Here is a 14,790-nt window from a genome sequence, read left to right as displayed (position 1 = left end):
CAATAATTTAAACTATCGCTTATCATATAACAAAAATTGATCGACAATAAAACCCTTTTCGTTTTTGAAGCTTTCAACATGGCTCAACTGTTTTTTTAGTAAAATAGATTAAACAAAGATGAACCAATGCTCACTTATTTTTCTTAGTTTAACTTCAATTTCTTAGTTTCCTTTTGAATTGGGGTTGAATTCTTGCAGCTAACAAGGAGGTAAAAATGAAAAAGAAAAAAGAGAATCAACTGCCTTTTGAATTGCACTAGGTAAAAGAATCTTCAATATTAAAAGGACAAAAATTTCTTAAGTATAAAGGACAACATGTTAGTACAAAAATTTCACCGCTGAAATGTTTCTTGACACTAACAAGACCAAGTTACGTCCAAAAAAGAACAAGAACAAATTCAAAAAATTACCTATACATATAGCAGCATGGCCACAACTACAGCCATGACCAAGTGCAAGCTCGGTTGCCATCCTAGGTCTCACAAAGATTACTAAACCAACACCTACTCAGCTCAGACATGGCAACCAAGCAAAACAATTGATACCGTGAATTTAAAAAATTTCGAAAACAGATGACCATAAACCTCCATACGAAGATGTTGTGGTGGCAAGAAAGTGGGAGAATACTTGGCTCAACCCTTCATTTCCAAAAACAGAAGTTTAATTTGAAATTGAATCACATTCAGCATAACAGGAGAGTCCATGACATTCTAGCTTTCGCCCTGTAGAAGCTGTTAGAACACTCATAAAACCTCAAATGCCTCAAAGATCAGTAGGATGGGCCCATTTGCGGCATTCCAAAAGGTGGCATTGGAGGCATTCCCATACCACCCATTGGTGGCATTGGCGGAGCATAGCCTCCACCCATTCCCGGTGGCGCAGGCAAGGCAGGCAGCAATTGAGCATACATATTCTGCAGATCATGCAAAAATATAAGTTATTTGTCTTTAATTTTCTGATGTTTTAGTCTACAAATGAATAGTGTTAATAATAACAAAATCAAAAGTCTAATATTCCTTAAAAATTCAAGTTTAATGTGAGCTTTAAATTAAGACAACACTCTTGTGCTTATGGTGGGTAGGTTCACTCCACAAGCATAAAGGAGAGAAACTACATAAACACACTTACTTTATCTTGTTTTATTTGTGTGTGCATGTGTTTGTTTCCCGACCATCAAAGGCAAACGGAAAGTAACTAATAGTATAAGAACTGCTGATTAAGATACATTTGAAAAAATTAAAACATTCTTGGAGAAATGTATAAGAAAGGCTCTCCATGACACAAAAGAAAGCAAATAGCAATACCTGCTGAGCGACCAATTCCTTCTCCTCTTTCTCTTTGGCTTTCACCTCGTTTTGAGCTTCAATTTTGTCCTTAACAAGTTCATCCACCTTGCCTGTGTACTCTCGAATAAACTGAGAGAGAGAAAAAGAGAGAGAGAGAAGGCCGAGTAAGTTAGGAGCAATTAAAAGGTAACCAATGGATAAAGTGCAAAAGAAATAAGAACATTACCTGCAGGAGGTATGGGAGGGCAAAATCAATTATATTGTTCATCCATGCAAGCTCAAGAGCAACGTCTGGCCGGATTAAATCATAACAAACAAAGAGGCATGACGCAAAGCACTCTTTCTTTCCCTGCATATACATTACAGAAGATTACAAAACTGCATCTAGTATAATGCTTCACAAAGAAAAAGAGACAGAAGCATGGAGTGAACCCCTCCTTAACCTCATGGGCTGGGATGTGGAAAAGAATAAATGAGTGTGTAGATTACTCTGTGATTTATTTGGTATGCACGAGCTTTGTTTAACTAATGCATATAAAAAACACAGACCTGCTCAATGAAATAGATAAGCAGTTCCTCTGAGAGTTCATGGTCACCAGACTGCGAGCATGTCTCCATGCAATCTTTGTAGTGATTGTCTTTCTTTGACAATGCAATGGATTGCTTCCATCTTCCAGCTTTCTTATAAATGTATGCAGCAACACGTCTCATCTCAAGAAGCTCGTGTTTCTCAAGCTGCTCATTTGCATCAACAAAAAATAATAAATACAAGTTTCAATCAAAGACATTCAATGGATGAGAAGCTTCAATCTCACTCACCTTTTGAGCAAGACCTATCTGATCAAAGCTGTCGTGCAAATCTATTGATTCACGGAGTCTGTCATAGTCTTCCTCCTCTATGTATATTTCGTTTAGAGCTTCATTTACAGCAGTTACATTGTTGCTCTGAACTGCAACCATGTATGGCTTTACAAGACGGACGTGACCAGCCTGAAAACCAAAACGATCGAAAATGTAAAGAATACAGAACTCTTTCCAAACCCTGCCAGAAGAAAAATGTGACAGCAGAGACCAATATTAATGAAATTGTAATAGAGAACCGAACCTTTCTCATTATATCCACCACTCGGGTGTGGTCAACACGGAGTGCAATCACATTAAGAACATCATTGATAAGATCAGGATGTTCTTGTAAGTAGAAGTGCACAGCCCTGTAGTAGAGTTCAACACTCGCAACTTTGACTATCACATCCTTGAATTGCATGTGGTCCCATGCTTCCGGGGAGTGATTCATTATGGTGGTTGCAGCATTGTCGAACTCATCATATTGGATATATAAATACGTTAATTCTTTCCAGTGCTGCTGTTCATCACAAGCTCGTATTAGCTTGGGAATATTGAGACGGGTAGAAAACAGTTTAATGTGCTCCATAAGCTTCTCAGGACGGTATCTTGCATATAGAACTCCTAATTCTGTAAAAATGCCCATATGTGCGCGTTCCAATCCTAGTCCACTCTCCATGAGACTAATGAGCTCATTAAAGCATCCCCTGTTCTGGTAATATTCACTGACCTCTTCCAAATCATCCACCTAAAATAAAACATGCAGGATTAAGGAATCATCAAAAGTATAATTTGAGCAACCAATTAATTGTGTCCTATAACACAGACTAGAGCACCAATCTGCAGCATTTACAAGCATCTAACAACAACTTATCGAAAGAATACCCACCTCCTGTTTTGCCAAACATCTAGATAAACAAAAGCAGATATAACGGGGAAGTAACATAAACAGTACAGTATACAAGAATGCTACCTGGATGATGATGTTGAGTCCACAAATCTGAGCTAGTCGGTACTCCTCAGCATCAACGCATGCGAAGCAAACAAACTTCCACGTCTTTGAGCTGTTAGCTTTTCGAGCAGCATCAACAGCACCTTGAAACTGATTTAGCTTCACAAGAGTGCATGCCAGCTTAGCCCAGTTTGAAATGAATGCAAATATGATTTTGGCCGCTTCATATAGGGCTTCATCAAACAAGCGATCCCCAACATTTTGGAGATTGGCAACATTTGGCATAAGAATGAACTCTTCAATTTCAACAAGCCGATCAATCTTAGCATATGCATAAATAAGTTCACTGTCGACCTTGGGCTCCTTGGTCTTCTGCCTAACCATCAGAAGGTACCTTACCAAGTCATGATATACATTTGCATCCTCAGCAGCACGTATGACATCCAAAAACTGAGTGGCATCATCTGCACGGATGAAGGACTCAATTGCATCACTCACTAGTCCTTCTCGGAGTTGGGCCTTGGCCACCTGGCTCCAAACAGCATCTTCTTCAACTCGGAATGCAAACTCTACAGCTCGGTCAATGCTCTGAATGTTATCCAACAGGACATTCACAGCGTCAACATTCGCATTGAATTTCTTGAAGATTGCAAATGCTTCCTCATACAATTGAGCTTCTACGGCCATTAATCCAACTGCAGGTCCATCAAAGTTGTCTAATCTGTTAATATAATCCATGACTCTGGATGGATCAGCCTTGATGGCAGTCAGAATCAACAGATTCTGCAGATTGAAGTTCCCACTAAAAGCAGAATTTTGGAGCACTATCTTTTCAAGAAGCTCAATCAACTCATGTGGAAGGTCTGCAGTCATAAATGCTTTGACAGTTGCTGAAACTTGCTCAGGGCTCTTGCTTTCAGGCAAGGCAGTTGATACAACTTGATCGATTAGCTGCCTTCTATATTCATTATCAGGATCAAGGACCTTAGCCCAGAGGTCATCATCCATTCTCTCCACAACATATCTGATATACATTTATCAAGTAAATAGCATAAGAGAGATGCATACTGAATCATGATACAGTAACATCTTACTAGCAAACACACAAACCTGGCCTGGAGTTTGAACAAGGAATTTTTATTTGTGACATTAATAAGTTCATCATCACATTGCCCTCTACGATATGCAACAACAGCAAGGGTGGGATCCCGTTTTTCGCAATATTTACCCACAACGCGAGAATCATAGTATGGGTTCGTTGTGAGAAAATGCTCCGGGTTGTTGCCGCTATCTATGATGATTTTACCCAGAGCATTGTGAACATGTACATCTTGGCTTCCCTCACTCACGAGATGCTCCAAGAATTGAGTGAGCAAGCGAAGACGATTCCTGAAAATAGAAATCAGCGAAATGATAAGAAATTAATGTGAAAGATGAAGGGCATACAGGGTCATGAAGAGATAATTGCACCTCTTTTCGCATTCATCAACAAGGGGCTCAACTGGTAGAAGAGAACGAACTGAAAGAATAAGACCTTTGATGAAATCTTCAGGGCATTCATCATCCAATAGCTGCCCTACAACTAAAGGAGCATTTCCTGGATTGACCTATCAACCAAAATAAGATCTATAAAGATCAATGGTCGATTTGAACAACAACATTGACAAAGCGTACAAAATTTATCACAAACAAATGGGAGAAAACCTGCAACTCAAAAGTACAAAACTGATATTGAGCCTCAAAGTATATATACCTTTTGGACATAACCTTCAATGTAACGAAGCATATTGTTTGTATATAGGTAATGGGTGAGATCTGGAACAAAGCCAAAACGATCACAGACATTAATCAAAGGACGTGCATCCGGAAGCTTTGCTTCCATAAGAAAGTTCTTAGCCTTCTCAGGGTCATAAAAACTAGATTCACGTGTCACACGCTCCACCTCCTTAATCTGTCCAGTTTTTGCAGCTGCTTCAATGTACTTGAAATGGATATCAGGATCCTCACTGTCCACAAATGATGAATAAATGAAAGGGAAAAAGGAAAAAAAAAACAAGCGCACAGCACTCATGAGCAAATGAATCTCATCTTTTAACTTCTCTTCCACTGAAAAGAAACTGATACCTGGAGCTCAAGTATGAGCCTAAGAAAAAGTACAACCCCTCATAGGACTTGAACTGCTCGAATAATTTTATGCATTTATCTACACCCAGTTGTTCAGAATACTCTTTGGCGGTCTGCACAAGAATAATCAGGTAAGCCTCAACTTTATAAACAATGAAAGGGAAACTAGTAAAATGAACAAATAAAGTACTTTACCTGCACAATAATCTGAAGATTTCCCCTAAGATTGACCAGTAGAAGATCTTTCATGCACTCAAGAGCCCATTCTTCGGAAAGAGTTCCAAAGAACTCAACAAGAGCCTAAAGTACACCTTGTAGTTAGAGATATACTACTTCACATAGGTTCAAGTTATAAAGGCATAACTGCCAACCTGAGGGTCAATTGCATGTGTGTTCACGATGACACGTTTGATATCAGGCAACTCAGTGTAATGCTGCAGATTAGACATAATATTAGTCCAGGAAACCAATTATCATCTTTAAAAGGAATTTTGTCATCAGAATTCAAGAAGAACCATACCTGTAAGGCACGCAGATACAAACCAGCTTTTTCACAGAGTTGACCAATGCGTGGACGATCATAATGACTGAACATACCATTGGCCAATATAGCATCCGCAACATTTGGAAAAGTCACAAGATTGATTTCCAAAACCTAGACGAAATATATCATGGAGCAGATATGTGAAGAAAGAGATACACACTATATATGTATTTTTTTTTTAAGAAAGAATAATAAGAAATCAGTGTTTGAGGGAAAACGTACGAACCTTTGACTGAAGGTATCCATGCTCAGGTAGATTCGGCTTCAGCACATCCAACAAAAAGGCAGTTGCCTCACGGATCAAGTTCCTCTGATAAGAGAAAACACACAAAGATAAGAAGTCCCAAAATTCATATTCATCAGTTTAAAGCTACAATGGGAATACGAAACATCTATATAAGGAGACTCTAAAGTGTAAAACAAGGAGCAAAAATTGCTTAAAGGTAAAATTTCAAATCCCAAAAATCATTTAGCATACTTCAGAACAACAAAACAAGGAACATATTTTGACCACAAAAAAATTGTTGATACAACAAAGATATTTAACTCAAACCTGAAGGAATAGATCAGTAATGGTATTGTAATCAACAGGGCAGCCTCCTTCCATTTGAGCCATCATTAGAGCAAAATTAACAGCCCCCTGCCATCAAGATAGTTGTAGTTGTTTCCAAATCAGACAATTTTAGCTCAACTTGTAAGACAAGCAAAGTTCACAGTTACAAAACAATTGTAAAGAGAAAAATGCCTCGAAAATGTATTCCAGATTAATGCATGTACCTGGGGATCTGACCGCAAAATTGTTTGCAGAAGGAACAAGTAATCGGGTGTATATCCAACCTGCGACAATTTTAAATGACAAATTCACTATAACAAAAATTATCCAGTATGAGCCCTTGGCCATGTTATTGAAAATCATAATAACAAAACTGACACAATATTAGTTTTCAGAAGCTAATGATTGCTGTTCAAAATGATAGATTTGAACAAATGTTTTCATAAAGATTCTAGTACAAAGAAAAACAAATTTATGTAACCTGCTTTGAGTATATCAAAATCTTGTCAAATTCCCTTCTCTCAGCAAATGCTGCAACAACTTTAGGAGTTGCCCGGGCTTTGATGTATATTTTCAAAGCAAGGTCATTATCCACTGTCTGCATTGGAAATATGTGTCATAATATCACAATGAATAAGAAAAATAATAAAGCAGAAGAATACCCAAAAACACAATTGCTGAATAAAAGTTTAAATGATCTGTCTAACATGATTCTCTTATATTTTTATTTTTTTTTGGTTTGCTGAGGTCATATCATACCTTCACAAGATCTCCAAGCTCTTCACTACATTCTAGCTTGTCCTCCGCTAGCCAATTCTCCAAAAGATTCTTTTTGTTCTGATTTACAACCAAACGTGACAATTCCAATGATTCATAAGCATTGAGTTTTCCTCTAGTTAACAAAGTTCCAAAGTACTGCAACAATGGTGGGGTTTGCCCAGCTTGCACAGGAACACTCTGCAACAAATGAACAATGTGAGTAAATTAGATTGTGCTACAAATATTACATGGTCCTATAAAGGAAATGCAATGTTCCCAAAGGTAATTTAAAGGGAAGCACAAGAACTATGAGGAATATATATGTATATGAACCGACATACGAATGCAACTATACCTGAAATTTAGCAACGGTATCAGGAGTACGGAGTATTCCCATTGGAGATTCTGCGGCAAGCTCTGCAGCCTCCTTATATTTTGTCTGAGAAAACAATTCTTGGAACCGCTGGACAACCTGAGTATGACAACCATAAAATGCAGTTTCAAGATATGACCAAAGTGCAAACAGCAAAACATTCTGTATTCATATTCTCATATGTTGCGAACACCTAGGAAGACTTGAATTACAAAATCCACAATGGAACTTCCCAGGAAAAGATTGTTTCCAGAGGGAATAAAGGGATCCAGTTTCTACATATTGCTACATGCTGATCTCCACTGCATAACAGGAAAAGACACACACAAGTACACAAAAAAACAAAAACAAAAGAAAAACAACCATATTAACCTTTGCACTCATCTCATACATGAGGGGGCTGTCAAGGAGACATTTAACACTCGTTGCACAGAAGAAAATAGATAATCATATATACTGTAGGTAATGCGTCACAATACTATTGTCGCATTAAATATTTATGTGTTAGTCTATTTATAATACTCTTGGAGGTTGAATTCCATTCTATTTAGGAAGCCTGCAATTGAATGGATAGAGCTCCATTAAAACAGTCACCAATCTCTGCCCCCCACCCCATTCTTTTTTCCTTCCCTGATATCATGTAAAGAAGGATTGCCAACAACTAAGATTAACGTGCCAACTCTCAGAAAGTTTCTAATAAATGAAAACAAATCAACTGAAATCATTACCAGGTCTTCAGCACCGGGAAGGTTTCCTCTTTTCGCAAGACTAACTGCAAGCCCCAAATTGTTTAACTGCAAAATCACCAAACAAAAATTTAAATTACAACATTTTCTTTTCTCCAGTTGCCAAAAGTACAAAATGGCTCAAAAGCATACCTGACCACTAACAAAAGGTACAATTGTTTGTTCATTGATGGTGGCAAGTAAGACCTGGCCTCGCCTATTGATTGCATAAAAACCCCCTAATGATGAAGCTTCAGCTGTCAAAAATATAGGATCTGGACTAATTCGATTTCTATAAACGGCAGTTGCTGTCTCTAGATCATATACAAATAGAAGCCCAAGCTTTGTGATAACGTATATCAACCCATACTTTCCCGATATCTGAAATTTTTTAAATAAATAAAAAAAGTAATGTACTTTGATTGATAGAGAAAATATATGGGATAAGTCAAAGCGATGAGAGACTATAGTAAGACCTGCATTGACACAGGAAAGTCATCAGCAAAGTCTGGAGGAAAGAATAGATCTGCTTGCTTCTTTGTATATGATGGTTTTCCTGATGACAATTCACAGTAAATCAGTTCCAGAAATTAATCCTGAAGCAGAAGGCATGTAACAGATGCATAAGACTGAATAAGATTTAAAACAGCAGACCTGGCTGAGCACCAAGCTCAATTACATGCAGCTTTGATGTAACTTGTCCAGCATTAAAGGACTTTGAGGCAAAACAAATAAGAATTGAAGGATTCTCATTCCCTGGAACCTGCATATGACATAAAAATTAATGAGGATTTAAAATAGTACAGCGGTAAATTGTAAATCCTTTAGATTCAAGAGATATTGAGTAAGGAATATAAAACCGCACTTTAAATGTGGCAAACGATGCAGCATGTGCTTCAAGAGCCTGACTACGTTTCTGTTCCACAGAGAAAAGCTGCATGTTTCCTTTGACCAGTTGTGGCCTCTACAGTCATTTTGGAAAAATCACTATGTTAATTGTTAAAAGATGTCATCAAATCTGATAAACCATCATGGATTTCAGTCTTTTCATGATAGAAACAATTTTTCCATGAACTAAAGGTAAATAAATAAATAAATAATAAATGCGATTTTTAATAGACATATTCCATGAACAAAATAAACACACATACACAACACAGATTTTTTTCATGGGTACAGGGTGGAAATAAGAATATATAAGCCACCAAAAGCGAAGGAATACTCCAAGTACACTGTGCAGAAGCACAATGCAACCTTTTGGTGAAAGAAAAAGGATAGAATGCTGAAGTATAATAGTAAGATCTAAAATATATTATCCAAGCCCAGCTCCCATTACTTGAAAGCAGCACAACATTTTGGCCACTCATCTAAATCTTTTAGCAACTTCATGACAAATTAAGAATGAAAAAAAAATGCAATAATGTTCACGTGCCATTTCCAATCATATTAACCATCTAACAAACAAAAATTATATTCATAGAGATATGTACAATTATAGGGGTGTCACTTCACACACTGCCAAATTTTGGGAAATCCATGAACAGGATTACAGAAACAGAAACAGTACAAAGGAAAAAACCGCAAACAACAAGTTAACCACTCACCTCAGGTGAACCAGGAGCAATTCCTATTAAGACCAACCACTTTTCAGAAGGATCACAACGGTAGTTGATTATTTGATTATTTGCCAAATTAGCTGTCCGCTCAAAGACCTTCGTAGGCTCAGAATCACCTAGAAGTAAGATACATTTCAAACATGTGCACAATATAAGAATAAAACTGAAAACCTCAGATGGAGAAATGAGATAATGAGAAGAAAATAAAATAAATGAAACCAGATTCACAAATATGTAAAGACGTCTTACCTTCAATAAACCAATGATATACCGAGGTCTGTGTTACCAGGCCCAGCATCTTTGGAGTGATCCACTTCCAAAAGACAATCTAGAAAGAAGAAAAGAGAGTAGGATTACAACCAATTACCATATTGTAAACGTTCATAACATCACATGCAACATTGGGAATGCCCTAAAATAGGCCAAGATGTCACCTGCTCGGGCATCTGATGTGATTTCATCTTTGCTTTCAGTTCAATGTTAAATATTTGTAAATGGTCCTGAGTAGTTCCTTGAACTTGAGCTGCACATTGAATTCAGCCATCAATCAGTGACGCAATAAACACAACAACAAATAACAAGACAAAAAAACAATATACTATGGCAGTCTATATTCCAAATTACAAAATTTCAACAATGTTTCATATGAGCAAATGACCAATCATTTCTGATAAAAAAATGGAACTGCATCCAATCTATCAACAGCCATGGCATATATTCATAATGATAACTCAAGCTGGAATTTCAGTACTGCACATTGGAATTGCATCATTTCCGTAATTTCAATAATTGAAATCTTACCTTTTAGAGCAAGAATTCTGGAATTGGGGTTCATCAAAGCCGAATCAGCCGTAATGGGCCGACGCAATGGCTGCATGGGCATGTTCATGTCGATGATAACGACGCTATTTTGAGGCGATGTTTCCCTAACACAAATATACTTGTCCGATTCCATAGTCACATGCGTAAACGTAATGAATTGGGGATTGATCCCAATACTAGGCAACTGTAAACCACACACGTTCAAATCAACATCACCATTATCACACTCAACCATCAAACACATTGCTAAAAACCCAACAAAAAAACAAACAAAAATACACAAATGAATGCATGATCATACGTAATTAGCAAATGGGTCATTGGGAAACAGAGTGAAAACGTAGTCTTTACAGGATATGGGTGGATCCAGTGACGCATTGGATCAAATGAAGAAAACCCAGAAATATTTAGATGAAATTAGGATCAAGATGAGGGTGGCATTACCGTTAGTGTCTCTTTCATGGTCATGGGGGCATTCGCAGCGGCCATGGTGCCTGGGTCGGGGCTTGAATAGGAGGGACCCTATAGGCGGAGAAGAATGTGGCACAGCAAAACCTTCTGATTTTGGATTGCAGAGAGAGAGAGAGAGAGAGAGAGAGAGAGAGAAAAGAGAAAGAGTCTGCAGATCTAAGTAGTATGGGAATGTAAATGCAGAAGGGGAGGAGGAGCGTGGTCTATTCGACGAGCCTGTTTGCAGTTTTTCTCGCGCAAAATTTGTGAATGGACTGCTGCGTGGTTTGTACGTTGAGAATGTGATGGGTAAGTGAAGTGCACTTGTCAATTTACAATATCGGATTCAGATTGCTTTGCGAGTAAGTTTTCAAGTATTATTATTAAAGCGGAAACTATTTTCGATTTTATTCACTTTGATTTTAAAAAATGGTGAAAAGGGGGGATAAAAGTGGTATTTCAGTTAAATTTTTAAGGGGGCTTGTTGCAAACGTGTCAAGTTGATTTGTTCCTCAAGTGCAAATATATGGATGAATACGTGACAACATAATCACATATATGCTTCGTCATTATTATTTTTTTCTTATTAAAATGAGAGGTTCTTCTTTCAACGTTGAAAAGAAAAATATCATTAAACTAAGAGTTAATTTTTCTTTTTTCTTTGAAGTAATTTTATCAAAAGATATATTGTAATCACACCTTTCAATTAGGGCAACGGGCGCCATAGCTAAGCGGTAATGGCACCTCCCCTTCCAATCTTAGACCCAAAAACAAAACTTTCCTTCTTTATTGAGCTGGACATTGGGCCTCTTTCAAAAGCCAGCTACTTTTGCATGGGCTTTATTAGTTTCGAGTGAGCCTTTGACGAGCTCGTTGGGTATTACTCATTCCAACTCTGAGCATTTGGTGTTAGAACATTTATCCTTACATGAATATTCATTGTTCGTTTCATACTCCTTCACACATTAGATCATTGTTGAGCTCAAAAAATAAATAAAAATAAAAATCCACCAAGAACTATTTTCTGGTGATTAGGGTTTGTTGGTGAGATATGAAATCTTGCAAGACAAGTTGAGATATAGTCCACTTAGTTTAGTATTGGTTGAGTGAAGGTTGATGGCCAACATAACTATCAACAGAGCCCACTATCTCATATCGTACATGGTCCACTCAGATATCAAATATGAATGTCAATAATCAATTATAGTTATGATCGAATTAGAAATCATCAAAGTCGTTTGTTTGCAAATTGCAACGCATGACATTGAAAGCAAGGCAGACACACACACACACACTTGTTTTTTCTATTTAGGATATTTTAGCAATCAAATCTCTTTGTCCATATCACATTTGATTATGAAAACCCAAATTGCTCCAATTTGCAACAACTTGCAAACTCAGCTGATCCCAGTTGTGCATGTCTTCCCTCATCCATCACCTAAACAAAAGCCCATCATGCTTGAATCTTCCACTTACACTACTAGTGCACAACAAACACATTAAGTGCAATGCATATCAATCACTTTGATTTTTTAATTTATGTGCAAAGACATTTTGAAGGCTCAATTATGTCCCTTGCCAACTGTTTTTTTTATAGGTGAGACCCAAGGGTATCCACCGCCGACAGTAGTGACTAATCCCTTTTGCCGCGGGAGCTCTCCCAATGAAGGTAAACGGCTGGCCACAAAATGCGCTCTATTCCCATAGGCGGGAACTTCATGATTAAGGAATGAGGTGAGCTACCACCACACCACATCTCATGATTCCTTGCCAACTGTTTTGATTTGCTTATGTTAGTTGATCCAAATTTTGGTCCAAAAGGAGAATAAAACTTATGAACCAAACCCAACATGAAAAATGCAACAATTGTTTAGTCACATGCATTCTCTCCATACCAAGATAATGAAACATAAACAATATAACAAATATTAATAATTAATAATTTATTCATGAATATTACCAAAGAATATAAAAATAGAAATAACATGCTTCTACACAAATTACACGAGCTGCCACAAGACCTTCCTATCCCTACTCTCTCCACCGCCAAACATACCCTTTTCGACCCACACCAACCGCTCGAGCCAACCGCCGCGCACCTCCCACCGTCACAGTAATAATTACGTGCCCGCTCCCCTGAATCACAGCCACCGGATTTTTCACATTCCAAATCTACCCCTCTTACATCTGAATATTCCCAACTTGTCCCTTCCTCACACGAACTCGCGCCATCTGCTTCTACTTCTACATTGCAACAGTCCGCGCCCCTCACCGCAGTCCATCCATCCGATTCCCAATTTGCCCCTGAATTCGTCGCCAATTTACCAATCCGCTCCCTCGCAGAAGCCTCGCAGTCCTCCTCCTCCTCCTCCTCGTGATCATCTCCGAACTCGGAGTTAACCAAGTCGAGCACGCAGCGAGGCGACGAGTCGGCGACCACATTTGGAGACACGGAAGCCAAGAATGGATGCTGCAGTAGCTGATCGCAGCTCCATCGCTCCTTCGGGTCTCTCATAAGACACTTCTCGAGAAAATCGCGACCCGTTTCCGACAACTGGTTCGGGAACAGGGGCAACCCGCCCGACAACCCGATTCGAGCCAGCGTGTCCACCCCGCGATCCTCCCACGCAGGCTTTCCGGTTACCATCTCGATCACCGTGCAGCCCAGAGACCAGACGTCCGACTCTGGCCCCTGATATTCTCGGTTAATTACCTCCGGTGCCATCCAAAGCGGGCTTCCGCGTGGAACGATCGGGCCCGTACACGTGTCGTCGGACAGCACCATCGCCGAACCGAAATCGGCTAGCTTGGCTTGGTCGAGAGCGGGGCCCACCAGGACGTTCTTCCCTTTGACGTCGCAGTGAACAATGCCTCTCGAGTGGACGTACATCAGCGCCGAAACGACACACCAGGTGCGAGAACGCAACGTCGTCTCGTCCACGTCAGCAGCGACGGTGCCACCTGGCAAGTACTCCATGTGGAGATTCCGAAACGACGCCGTGGAACTGGTTGTCTCGCACGACACGTCGTCTCCGAGGTACTTGACGACGTGCGGCGAGGAGAGCGACCGGAGAATCCGAATTTCGTTCTCCAGTGACTCCAGCTGACCGGGAAGACACGAGGCGCGATCCACCGACTTGACGGCGAAGACTTGACCGTCCAATTTGCTGACCCCGATGCTCACAGTGCCAAAGGACCCCTTCCCTATACACTTCCCTCTTACCCAAGAAACCGTGTGGAATTGAGATTGAGATTGAGAGCAGCCATGAAAGTTCACTTTTCCCATCTCGGAAATTTTGTGTGTTTTGTTTTTGGTCGACCCAAAAGGGCCATTGGCCGTATATATACACATGTGTGCCGCGAAGCATGAAAATTCGTAGCTTTTCGAATTTTATTAATTCGTAAGTGTTGACCTGGAATTTCCAAATGGATAATCAGCTAAAAGGTGTGATGACGTCACTGCACCTCTATGCCTCTTTGCCTCTTGGTTTGTGTTATGCGTAGAGATTGGGTAGTGGGTTGGGATGGAGGAAGATACTTATCCGCTCACCGTTTTTGATCTGGACCGTCGGTTTTGACCTTTTTATAATTTACACTAGTCCATATATTTAATTTCGACATGTGGTTGTAGTGGCTAAATAGCTGCCAACTTATTTTTTGTTTTTTTTTATTTTAATATTTTCAAGAACACAAAATAAAAAATAAAATAAAATAAAAAATAAAAAATTGATTGTGGGGGTGGT

General features: G+C 39.1%; 2 protein-coding genes across 2 annotated transcripts; both read right to left on the bottom strand.

Moving 5' to 3' along the window:
• Nucleotides 1–278: 278 nt before the first annotated feature.
• Nucleotides 279–11,350, bottom strand: LOC110758677 (clathrin heavy chain 1). Its single transcript, XM_021960588.2, has 30 exons — nt 11,042–11,350; nt 10,577–10,781; nt 10,210–10,298; nt 10,025–10,103; nt 9,764–9,891; nt 9,025–9,123; nt 8,814–8,922; nt 8,636–8,715; nt 8,313–8,540; nt 8,163–8,228; nt 7,417–7,533; nt 7,062–7,259; nt 6,784–6,900; nt 6,527–6,586; nt 6,303–6,389; nt 5,976–6,059; nt 5,726–5,860; nt 5,577–5,639; nt 5,401–5,505; nt 5,206–5,318; nt 4,835–5,087; nt 4,552–4,688; nt 4,192–4,470; nt 3,103–4,105; nt 2,392–2,877; nt 2,106–2,276; nt 1,836–2,021; nt 1,513–1,635; nt 1,305–1,415; nt 279–913 (listed from the first exon to the last, which is right to left on the bottom strand). Exons 1-30 carry the CDS (start codon nt 11,084–11,086, stop codon nt 770–772), a joined length of 5,100 nt encoding a protein of 1,699 aa, XP_021816280.2. The 5' UTR covers nt 11,087–11,350; the 3' UTR covers nt 279–769.
• Nucleotides 11,351–12,902: 1,552 nt separating this feature from the next.
• Nucleotides 12,903–14,579, bottom strand: LOC110758658 (mitogen-activated protein kinase kinase kinase 18-like). Its single transcript, XM_021960569.2, has one exon. It carries the CDS (start codon nt 14,397–14,399, stop codon nt 12,918–12,920), a length of 1,482 nt encoding a protein of 493 aa, XP_021816261.1. The 5' UTR covers nt 14,400–14,579; the 3' UTR covers nt 12,903–12,917.
• Nucleotides 14,580–14,790: the final 211 nt, after the last annotated feature.

This window comes from Prunus avium, chromosome 6 (genome assembly GCF_965620075.1).
Source record: "Prunus avium chromosome 6, drPruAviu1.hap1.1, whole genome shotgun sequence".
In the NCBI taxonomy this organism is placed as follows: Eukaryota; Viridiplantae; Streptophyta; class Magnoliopsida; order Rosales; family Rosaceae; genus Prunus; species Prunus avium.
The sequence above is the reverse complement of the archived record's forward strand: the minus strand, read 5'-3'. Positions and strand labels throughout refer to the sequence as shown.

What these genes read in the sequence shown, in the direction of transcription:
- LOC110758677 (XM_021960588.2), bottom strand. Translation starts at nt 11,086, where the DNA reads ATGGCCGCTGCGAATGCCCCCATGACCATGAAAGAGACACTAACG. An exon ending in CACATGCAATTGACCCTCAG is followed by an intron (nt 5,506 to 5,576) that starts GTTGGCAGTTAT and finishes GGTGTACTTTAG; the next exon opens with GCTCTTGTTGAGTTCTTTGG. An exon ending in TTGTTCAAACTCCAGGCCAG is followed by an intron (nt 4,106 to 4,191) that starts GTTTGTGTGTTT and finishes AATGTATATCAG; the next exon opens with ATATGTTGTGGAGAGAATGG.
- LOC110758658 (XM_021960569.2), bottom strand. Translation starts at nt 14,399, where the DNA reads ATGTGTATATATACGGCCAATGGCCCTTTTGGGTCGACCAAAAACAAA.